This window comes from Coregonus lavaretus (assembly GCF_964263955.1).
Source record: "Coregonus lavaretus genome assembly, chromosome: 6".
NCBI lineage: Eukaryota > Metazoa > Chordata > Actinopteri > Salmoniformes > Salmonidae > Coregonus > Coregonus lavaretus.
This window is the reverse complement of record NC_139993.1, coordinates 24,078,162-24,090,192: the sequence shown is the minus strand read 5'-3', so window position 1 is coordinate 24,090,192 and position 12,031 is coordinate 24,078,162. Positions and strand designations below refer to the sequence as shown.

Here is a 12,031-nt window from a genome sequence, read left to right as displayed (position 1 = left end):
AGTCGGAAGTTTACATACACCTTAACCAACTACTTTTAAACTCAGTTTTTCACAATTCCTGACATTTAATCCTAGTAAATATTCCCTGTCTTAGGTCAGTTAGGATCACCACTTTATTTTAAGAATGTGAAATGTCCAAATAATAGTAGAGAGAATGATTTATTTCAGCTTTTATTTCTTTCATCACATTCCCAGTGGGTCAGAAGTTTACATACACTCAATTAGTATTTGGTAGCATTGCCTTTAAATTGTTTAACTTTTGTCAAACATTTCGGGTAGCCTTCCACAAGCTTCCCACAATAAGTTGGGTGAATTTTGGCCCGTTCCTCCTGACAGAGCTGGTGTAACTGAGTCAGGTTTGCACGCTTTTTTAGTTCTGCCCACACATTTTCTATAGGATTGAGGTCAGGGCTTTGTGATGGCCACTCCAATACCTTGACTTTGTTGTCCTTAAGCCATTTTTGCCACAACTTTGGACGTACAGTGGGGAAAAAAATATTTAGTCAGCCAACAATTGTGCAAGTTCTCCCACTTAAAAAGATGAGAGAGGCCTGTAATTTTCATCATAGTACACGTCAACTATGACAGACAAAATGAGAAGAAAAAAATCCAGAAAATCACATTGTAGGATTTTTAATGAATTTATTTGCAAATTATGGTGGAAAATAAGTATTTGGTCACCTACAACAAACAAGATTTCTGGCTCTCACAGACCTGTAACTTCTTCTTTAAGAGGCTCCTCTGTCCTCCACTCGTTACCTGTATTAATGGCACCTGTTTGAACTTGTTATCAGTATAAAAGACACCTGTCCACAACCTCAAACAGTCACACTCCAAACTCCACTATGGCCAAGACCAAAGAGCTGTCAAAGGACACCAGAAACAAAGTTGTAGACCTGCACCTGGCTGGGAAGACTGAATCTGCAATAGGTAAGCAGCTTGGTTTGAAGAAATCAACTGTGGGAGCAATTATTAGGAAATGGAAGACATACAAGACCACTGGTAATCTCCCTCGATCTGGGGCTCCACGCAAGATCTCACCCCGTGGGGTCAAAATGATCACAAGAACGGTGAGCAAAAATCCCAGAACCACACGGGGGACCTAGTGAATGACCCGCAGAGAGCTGGGACCAAAGTAACAAAGCCTACCATCAGTAACACACTACGCCGCCAGGGACTCAAATCCTGCAGTGCAAGACGTGTCCCCCTGCTTAAGCCAGTACATGTCCAGGCCCGTCTGAAGTTTGCTAGAGTGCATTTGGATGATCCAGAAGAGGATTGGGAGAATGCCATATGGTCAGAAGAAACCAAAATATAAATTTTTGGTAAAAACACAACTCGTCGTGTTTGGAGGACAAAGAATGCTGAGTTGCATCCAAAGTACACCATACCTACTGTGAAGCATGGGGGTGGAAACATCATGCTTTGGGGCTGTTTTTCTGCAAAGGGACCAGGACGACTGATCCGTGTAAAGGAAAGAATGAATGGGGCCATGTATCGTGAGATTTTGAGTGAAAACCTCCTTCCATCAGCAAGGGCATTGAAGATGAAACGTGGCTGGGTCTTTCAGCATGACAATGATCCCAAACACACCGCCCGGGCAACGAAGGAGTGGCTTCGTAAGAAGCATTTCAAGGTCCTGGAGTGGCCTAGCCAGTCTCCAGATCTCAACCCCATAGAAAATCTTTGGAGGGAGTTGAAAGTCCGTGTTGCCCAGCGACAGCCCCAAAACATCACTGCTCTAGAGGAGATCTGCATGGAGGAATGGGCTAAAATACCAGCAACAATGTGTGAAAACCTTGTGAAGACTTACAGAAAACGTTTGACCTGTGTCATTGCCAACAAAGGGTATATAACAAAGTATTGAGAAACTTTTGTTATTGACCAAATACTTATTTTCCACCATAATTTGCAAATAAATTCATTAAAAATCCTACAATGTGATTTTCTGGATTTTTTTTCCCTCATTTTGTCTGTCATAGTTGACGTGTACCTATGATGAAAATTACAGGCCTCTCTCATCTTTTTAAGTGGGAGAACTTGCACAATTGGTGGCTGACTAAATACTTTTTTTCCCCACTGTATGCTTGGGGTCATTGTCCATTTGGAAGACCCATTTGCGACCAAGCTTTAACTTCCTGACTGATGTCTTGAGATGTTGCTTCAATATATCCACATCATTTTCCTTCCTCATGATGCCATCTATTTTGTGAAGTGCACCAATCCCTCCTGCAGCAAAGCACCCCCACAGCATGATGCTGCCACCCCCGTGCTTCACGGTTGGGATGGTGTTCTTCAGCTTGCAAGCAACCCCCTTTTTCCTCCAAACATAATGATGGTCATTATGGCCAAACAGTTATATTTTTGTTTAATCAGACCAGAGGACATTTCTCCAAAAAGTACGATCTTTGTCCCCATGTGCAGTTGCAAATTGTAGTCTGGATTTTTTATGGTGGTTTTGGAGCAGTGGCTTCTTCCTTGCTGAGTGGCCTTTCAGGTTATGTCGATAAAGGACTCGTTTTACTGTGGATATAGATACTTTTGAACCTGTTTCCTCCAGCATCTTCACAAGGTCCTTTGCGTTGTTCTGGGATTTATTTGCACTTTTCGCAACAAAGTACATTCATCTCTAGGAGACAGAATGCGTCTCCTTCCTGAGCGGTATGGCGGCTGCGTGGTCCCATGGTGTTTATACTTGCGTACTATTGTTTGTACAGATGAACGTGGTACCTTCAGGCATTTGGAAATTGCTCCCAAGGATGAAGCAGACTTGTGGAGGTCTACCATTTTTTTTATGAGGTCTTGGCTGATTTATTTTGATTTTCCCATGATGTCAAGCAAAGAGGCACTGAGTTTGAAGGTAGGCCTTGATATACATCCACAGGTACACCTCCAATTGACTCAAATGATGTCAATTAGCCTATCAGAAGCTTCTAAAGCCATGACATCATTTTCTGGAATTTTCCAAGCTGTTTAAAGGCACAGTCAACTTAGTGTATGTAAACCTCTGACCCTCTGGAAGTGTGATACAGTGAATTATAAGTGAAATAATCTGTCTGTAAACAATTGTTGGAAAAATGACTTGTGTCATGGACAAAGTAGATGTCCTAACCGACTTGCCAAAACTATAGTTTGTTAACAAGAAATGTGTGGAGTGGTTGAAAAACTAGTTTTAATGACTCCAACCTAAGTGTATGTAAACTTCCGACTTCAACTGTATAAGAGGCTCAGAGACATTTCTAGGTTTCCTGGTTACTGATGGGATAACTAGAGTTGTTCAGAGTTTCTCCTCACTTTCAATGGATGGGAACACTAGAGTCAAAGCTTCTATAGTCACATAGTCCTATGATGAATCTACCTAGCTGTACTAATTACTGTAATTGTGCCTTCCCCTGTGATACCTGATACATCTGGCTCCAAAATGACTGGCCTATTTACCCTCCTATTGGTAGACGGTGGAAAGTTGTGCACAGTGGCAATTTTAGCATGTAAATCTTGGTGGAGCAAACTCAACATATTTTTTTAGATGCATGCCAGCAAAGCCAATACACAACACCAAACAGTACATTAATTGCACTATAACGGTGACAGACGGTGCCCACAAACTGTTAAGGCCTACATAAAGCTGTCCGGACATCAGAGCTTTCCTTTCAGTACCATGGAGTGAATCCTTACCACCGCTACACCTGGCTATCAGCGGAGCCTCGTCTGTCAGCGAAACAGTTAATTCAGCCTCATTTACTGCCTTTTTAAAAACCATAGCTAATATGGCTGACTTGCTTAAATAAATATGGTTTCTACTGACTCCTTGTGGATTTGTGTATCTTGATAAGATCCGCATTCTCCTTCAATAATAACGAATGCCGACATGTGTTTTGACTTTTGAACCATACACAAACATTACATTACATTACATTTATGTTCAGTAAATTCATAATGTTTGCTCTTTTACTGAGGAGTGGCTTCCGTCTGGCCACTCTACCATAAAGGCCTGATTTGTGGAGTGCTGCAGAGATGGTTGTCCTTCTGGAAGGTTCTCCCATCTCCACAGAGGAACTCTGGAGCTCTGTCAGAGTGACCATCGGGTTCTTGGTTACCTCCATGACCAAGGCCCTTCTCCCCCGATTGCTCAGTTTGGCCGGGCGGCCAGCTCTAGGAAGAGTCTTGGTGGTTCCAAACTTCTTCCATTTAAGAATGATGGAGGCCACTGTGTTCTTGGGGACCTTCAATGGTGCAGACATTTTTTGGTACCCTGCCCCAGATCTGTGCCTCGACACAATCCTGTCTCGGAGCTCTACGGACAATTCCTTCGACCTCATGGCATGGTTTTTGCTCTGACATGCACTGTCAACTATGGGACCTTATATAGACAGGTGTGTGCCTTTCCAAATCATGTCCAATCAATTTAATTTACCACAGGTGGACTCCAATCAAGTTGTAGAAACATCTGAAGGATGATCAAGGGAAACAGGATGCATCAGAGCTCAATTTCCAGTCTCGTAGCAAAGTGTCTGAATACTTATGTAAATAAGGTATTTCCGTTTTTTTTTTTTTATATACATTTGCAAACATTTTGGCTTTGTCAATATTGGGTATTGTGTGTAGATTGATGAGGATTTTTTTTATTCAATCCGTTTTAGAATAAGGCTGTAATTTAACAAAATGTGGAAAAAGGGAAGGGGTCTGAATACTTTCCGAATGCACTGTATATAAGCAATTTAACAATGGAGATGTACAAACTATGGCATAAAGGAACGATGAGCGGATAAGAGGCAAGCCGTGATTTCGATTAAGACAATAATGAGCAAGCTAAGACGGACGTTGTCGATATGTTTATTTGTTCAGGGATTTTGAAATGGACAGCGACATAATTCAGAACATGGGCCGTTCTGACAGTATTCTCCCTGTACACCAAGTCAGAACCGTAGGATAAATAACAGCGGCATATAAGCAGACAATGAAAGCTCTTACAATATTCATTTCTCTAAAACAGGCTAATGTTATAGGCTACATGTGCACCACCAAGTCAGAACAGTAGGCTACCTTCTGAGGGGGAGAGGGACCCAATTATTATGGTGAGACACATGGGCTACTAACAGCTTACTACACAACATACACTTAGTATTAATTTCTTAGTTACAGTATACAGTGAGGGGAAAAAAGTATTTGATCCCCTGCTGATTTTGTACGTTTGCCCACTGACAAAGAAATTATCAGTCTATAATTTTAATGGTAGGTTTATTTGAACAGTGAGAGACAGAATAACAACAAAAAAATCCAGAAAAACGCATGTCAAAAATGTTATAAATTGATTAGCATTTTAATGAGGGAAATAAGTATTTGACCCCCTCTCAATCAGAAAGATTTATGGCTCCCAGGTGTCTTTTATACAGGTAACGAGCTGAGATTAGGAGCACACTCTTAAAGGGAGTGCTCCTAATCTCAGTTTGTTACCTGTATAAAAGACACCTGTCCACAGAAGCAATCAATCAATCAGATTCGGTGAGGAATCAGCCCAGAACTACACGGGAGGATCTTGTCAATGATCTCAAGGCAGCTGGGACCATAGTCACCAAGATAACAATTGGTAACACACTACGCCGTGAAGGACTGAAATCCTGCAGCGCCCGCAAGGTCCCCCTGCTCAAGAAAGCACATATACAGGCCCGTCTGAAGTTTGCCAATGAACATCTGAATGATTCAGAGGAGAACTGGGTGAAAGTGTTGTGGTCAGATGAGACCAAAATCGAGCTCTTTGGCATCAACTCAACTCGCCGTGTTTGGAGGAGGAGGAATGCTGCCTATGACCCCAAGAACACCATCCCCACCGTCAAACATGGAGGTGGAAACATTATGCTTTGGGGGTATTTTTCTGCTAAGGGGACAGGACAACTTCACCACATCAAAGGGACGATGGACGGGGCCATGTACCGTCAAATCTTGGGTGAGAACCTCCGTCCCTCAGCCAGGTCATTGAAAATGGGTAGTGGATGGGTATTCCAGCATGACAATGACCCAAAACACACGGCCAAGGCAACAAAGGAGTGGCTCAAGAAGAAGCACATTAAGGTCCTGGAGTGGCCTAGCCAGTCTCCAGACCTTAATCCCATAGAAAATCTGTGGAGGGAGCTGAAGGTTCGAGTTACCAAACGTCAGCCTCGAAACCTTAATTACTTGGAGAAGATCTGCAAAGAGGAGTGGGACAAAATCCCTCCTGAGATGTGTGCAAACCTGGTGGCCAACTACAAGAAAGTTCTGACCTCTGTGATTGCCAACAATGGTTTTGCCACCAAGTACTAAGTCATGTTTTGCAGAGGGGTCAAATACTTATTTCCCTCATTAAAATGCAAATCAATTTATAACATTTTTGACATGTGTTTTTCTGGATTTTTGTTGTTGTTATTCTGTCTCTCACTGTTCAAATAAACCTACCAATAAAATGATAGACTGATCATGTCTTTGTCAGTGGGCAAACGTACAAAATCCGTAGGGGATCAAATACTGTTTTCCCTCACTGTACATATCTCCCTGGCATATTACATCATTTATGCTGTAGCATACAAGACATATTTTTGGAGTCGCTGTTGTTGTGCTGTGCTCACTTGAACAGGAAGGTGGTGCGGCCGTCCTTCTTGTGGGAAAACTTTGTCATCAAAGTCTGGCATTCTCTGGATGAAGTCATGCTGGATTGACAGCACGGCCAATGTATTCAACATTTTCTGGCCAATGGTGTGGTGTGGGAATGTTTATCCTTTTAATCTTGGAAAAGAGACCCTTTCAGACAGATGTTTTTAATCCTTAAACCCAGACTTGGACCACACACACTCTCCACTGAATAACAGGCAAGGGAAGCAAAATAGTGATTGCTTTGCGACGCTCACAATAAGCCACTGATTCCTTCCAAACCACTTATTTTCGAATTTGCCAGTAGATTATCGATGTAATTCATAATGATGAATGCTTGTCTAGCTATCTAAGATTTTGAGTATGATGTTGACATAATCAGTCCAATCAAAGCTACGGTAGATAAAAACGTGATTTGACGTCATTTTATCTGTTGCAATGACCTTGAGCCTGGACGGGGACTTCTACTGTAAATCTATGGCAGCACCCAAGGGGGCTTGAACTGCCTAGCTCTCCCTGTAGATTCTGCAGTGATGTAGTGTCCCCATGAGTGTCATAACACTGAGCCAATCACGGCGCAACTAGAGAATATTACCAATGCCTACACTATGTGCTTTCACTGGCTGCCCCTCCACCACAGAAAGCACTGAGATGGGATGAAACACCTGCATTTTGGAGCTGCCTTACTCAAGAAAGAGAGTATACCATTTGGTATGCGGCTTTATTAACTCAAGGATTATTTATTTTTTTACATTGTTTGCAAACTGATATGTGACACGAATTAATTCCAGAATAAAGACAAATCAATAAAACATTCAGTACCAGTCAAAAGTTTGGACACACCTACCCATTACAGGGTTTTACTTTATTTTACTATTTTCTACATTGTAGAATAATAGTGAAGACATCAAAACTATGAAACAACACATATGGAATCATGTAGTAACCAAAAAAGTGTTAAACAAATTAAAATAGTATATTTGAGTGTCACGTACGATGAAGGACGGGTCAGACCAAGGCGCAGCGTGAAAGGCATACATGTTTATTTCACCGATAAACACACTAACAAAAACAACAAACCAACGAAACGTGAAGTCCTAAGGCTAAACACAAAACAAGCCTCTAACACGGAACAAGATCCCACAACCCATGATTGCCAATAGGCTACCTAAGTATGATCCCCAATCAGAGACAACGAGCGACAGCTGTCTCTGATTGGGAATCACACCCGGCCAAACATAGAACTACAACACCTAGAACGTAAACATAGAAAAACTAACATCGAATATCCACACCCTGACTCAACATACAAGAGTCCCATGAGTCAGGGCGTGACATTGAGATTCTTCAAAGTAGCCACTCTTTGCCTTGATTACAGCTTTGCACACTCTTGGCATTCTCTCAACCAGCTTCATGAGGTAGTCACCTGGAATGCATTTCAATTAACAGGTGTGCCTTGTTAAAAGTTAATTTGTGGAATTTATTTCCTTCTTAATGTGTTTGAGCCAATCAGTTGTGTTGTGACAAGGTAGGGGTGGTATACAGAAGATAGCCCTATTTGGTAAAAGACCAAGTCCATATTATGGCAAGAACAGCTCAAATAAGCAAAGAGAAACGACAGTCCATCATTACTGTAAGACATTAAGGTCAGTCAATACAGAAGTGCAGTCGTAAAAACCATAAAGCGCCATGATGAAACTGGCTCTCATGAGGACCGCCACAGGAATGGAAGACCCAGAGTTACCTCTGCTGCAGAGGATAAGTTAATTAGAGTTACCAGCCTCAGAAATTGCAGCCCAAATAAATGCTTCACAGAGTTCAAGTAACAGACACATCTCAACATCAACTGTTCAGATGAGACTGCGTGAATCAGGCGTTCATGGTCGAATTGCTGCAAAGAAACTACTACTGAAGGACACCAATAAGAAGAAGAGACTTGCTTGTGCCAAGAAACACGAACAATGGACATTAGACCGGTGGAAATATGTCCTTTGGTCTGATGAGTCCAAATTTGAGATTTTTGTTTCCAACCGCCGTGTCTTTCTGAGACGCAGAGTAGGTGAACGGATGAATGCCGCATGTGTGGTTCCCACTGTGAAGCATGGAGGAGGAGGTGTGATGGTGTGGGGGTGCTTTGCTGGTGATACTGTCTGTGATTTACAGTGGGGAAAAAAAGTATTTAGTCAGCCACCAATTGTGCAAGTTCTCCCACTTAAAAAGATGAGAGAGGCCTGTAATTTTCATCATAGGTACACGTCAACTATGACAGACAAATTGAGAAAAAAAATCCAGAAAATCACATTGTAGGATTTTTTATGAATTTATTTGCAAATTATGGTGGAAAATAAGTATTTGGTCACCTACAAACAAGCAAGATTTCTGGCTCTCACAGACCTGTAACTTCTTCTTTAAGAGGCTCCTCTGTCCTCCACTCGTTATCAGTATAAAAGACACCTGTCCACAACCTCAAACAGTCACACTCCAAACTCCACTATGGCCAAGACCAAAGAGCTGTCAAAGGACACAAGAAACAAAATTGTAGACCTGCACCAGGCTGGGAAGACTGAATCTGCAATAGGTAAGCAGCTTGGTTTGAAGAAATCAACCGTGGGAGCAATTATTAGGAAATGGAAGACATACAAGACCACTGATAATCTCCCTCGGTCTGGGACTCCACGCAAGATCTCACCCCGTGGGGTCAAAATGATCACAAGAACGGTGAGCAAAAATCCCAGAACCACACGGGGGGACCTAGTGAATGACCTGCAGAGTGCTGGGACCAAAGTAACAAAGCCTACCATCAGTAACACACTACGCCGCCAGGGACTCAAATCCTGCAGTGACAGACGTGTCCCCCTGCTTAAGCCAGTACATGTCCAGGCCCGTCTGAAGTTTGCTAGAGTGCATTTGGATGATCCAGAAGAGGATTGGGAGAATGTCATATGGTCAGATGAAACCAAAATAGAACTTTTTGGTAAAAACTCAACTCGTCGTGTTTGGAGGACAAAGAATGCTGAGTTGCATCCAAAGAACACCATACCTACTGTGAAGCATGGGGGTGGAAACATCATGCTTTGGGGCTGTTTTTCTTCAAAGGGACCAGGACGACTGATCCGTGTAAAGGAAAGAATGAATGGGGCCATGTATCGTGAGATTTTGAGTGAAAACCTCCAGCCAATCAGCAAGGGCATTGAAGATGAAACGTGGCTGGGTCTTTCAGCATGACAATGATCCCAAACACATCGCCCGGGCAACGAAGGAGTGGCTTCGTAAGAAGCATTTCAAGTTCCTGGAGTGGCCTAGCCAGTCTCCAGATCTCAACCCCATAGAAAATCTTTGGAGGGAGTTGAAAGTCCGTGTTGCCCAGCGACAGCCCCAAAACATCACAGCTCTAGAGGAGATCTGCATGGAGAAATGGGCCAAAATACCAGCAACAGTGTGTGAAAACCTTGTGAAGACTTACAGAAAACATTTGACCTGTGTCATTGCCAACAAAGGGTATATAACAAAGTATTGAGAAACTTTTGTTATTGACCAAATACTTATTTTCCACCATAATTTGCAAATAAATTCATAAAAAATCCTACAATGTGATTTTCTGGAAAAAAAATTCTCATTTTGTCTGTCATCGTTGACGTGTACCTATGATGAAAATGACAGGCCTCTCTCATCTTTTTAAGTGGGAGAATTTGCACAATTGATGGCTGACTAAATACTTTTTTCCCCCACTGTATTTAGAATTCAAGGCACACTTAACCAGCATGGCTACCACAGCATTCCGCAGCGATACGCCATCCCATCTGGTACTATCTGTGTAAGGGCTATTTGAACAAGAAGGAGAGTGATGGAGTGCTGCATCAGATGACCTGGCCTCCACAATCACCTGACCTCAACCCAATTGAGATGGTTTGGGATGAGTTGGACCTCAGAGTGAATGAAAAGCAGCCAACAAGTGCTCAGCATATGTGGGAACTGTTGGAAAAGCATTCCAGGTGAAGCTGGTTGAGAGAATGCCAAGAGTGTGCAAAGCTGTCATCAAGGCAAAGGGTGGCTAAGTTGAAGAATCTAAAATCGAAAATATATTTTTATTTGTTTAACACTTTTTGGGTTACTACATGATTCCATATGTGTTATTTAATAGTTTTAATGTCTTCTCTATTATTCTACAATGTAGAAAATAGTAAAAATAAAGAAAAACCCTTGAATGAGTAGGTGTGTCCAAGCTATTGACTGGTACTGTATATCTTTTTTTTTGGCTAAACAGGTGGGGCTCAAAACAGGTGGGACTCTGCTCACCTGCCCTGAATGACGGGTCACCACTGGTTGTGCATATTTTTCTAGGTCGAACCCCCAATGAACCTCAGTTGGTGCATTTAGCATGGACTATTAAGCTGTCAGCGAGTGTCATCGGAGTGAGAGAGCACGCAGTCACAAATATAATAGAGATCCTTTCGCACAGAGATAGGAGGGCTTGATGAGTCAAAAATAAATCTACCTCAAAGCGGCTTTTGGCAGACAGTGGTGTCATACCAGCTATTATCAAAGACGGTTAGGATAATGGGCTTTAAAGCGAAGTTGAAAAGTGATATTAGAAACTTCCTCTGTGTGTTAGGTTCATGGATGTATGTGTCAATAACAAGCCAATGTTTTCAGGTTTATTACAATATGTCATATCACTGTCACTTATTGGTTTAAACCTTGATGACCTGAACCAATCAGCAAATCCATCAGCCTGTATCTAGGACCAAAGGGCTGCATCTCAATAGCACTGATCTGAGGGCACATGATATCTGAAAGAAGCAATATGGATGATGGATGGCTACTTGGAATTTCAGAAAGCTAGCACAGCCTATTGAGAATCACTGGTGAGGGTGAAGAAGCTCTACTCTGTGAGTGTGACCGGGCGGGGTTTGAAACCCGATATCCTGCACACCATAAGACTGTGTTGGCACACTATGCTAAAGTCTATGCATTAGCACTTGGAAGTCTTCAAGTCTGAGGCAAAGTAACTTATGACATGAAGCAGTGCCTTGTATCACTAACAAAGTTCATTCATTTCTTATTTCAGTGTGCACTCTCTAGTTCTGCTATAATATAGAGAAATAAAGCAACCTTGTGTCTATATTGAGGAACAATTCAAGAGTTAAGCGTGTCTTAAATCCCCCTCCACTTACCTCGACAGCCGCCTTGGCACGCTCAAACTCTTCCTCCAGGGACTGGTTTCTGGACAGGAGGGCACCGCCACCGAACCGCTCTTTACTCAGATGGCCCTGTTTCACACAGACACACACACACAGAGAGAGGGGTGCAGGGTCAGCCATCTCTGCCTTCCCCGGGAGGGGCAAATGTCACTGCCTCGGCAAAGCCTTTGACATGCTCAAGAAGGCCAGCGGCTGGCAGAAGTGCC

The 12,031-nt window shown here is 42.5% G+C and overlaps 1 protein-coding gene across 1 annotated transcript in view; it reads right to left on the bottom strand.

Moving 5' to 3' along the window:
• pex5la (peroxisomal biogenesis factor 5-like a) overlaps positions 1-12,031 on the bottom strand; it is a gene marked incomplete at both ends in the record, with an annotated part of 291,726 nt that overhangs the window by 95,837 nt on the left and 183,858 nt on the right. Inside the window, one exon of the mRNA XM_084163646.1 lies at positions 11,799-11,894. Within this exon, the coding sequence (XP_084019772.1) occupies positions 11,799-11,894 (96 nt within the window). The remainder of the gene's footprint in view (positions 1-11,798; positions 11,895-12,031) is intronic.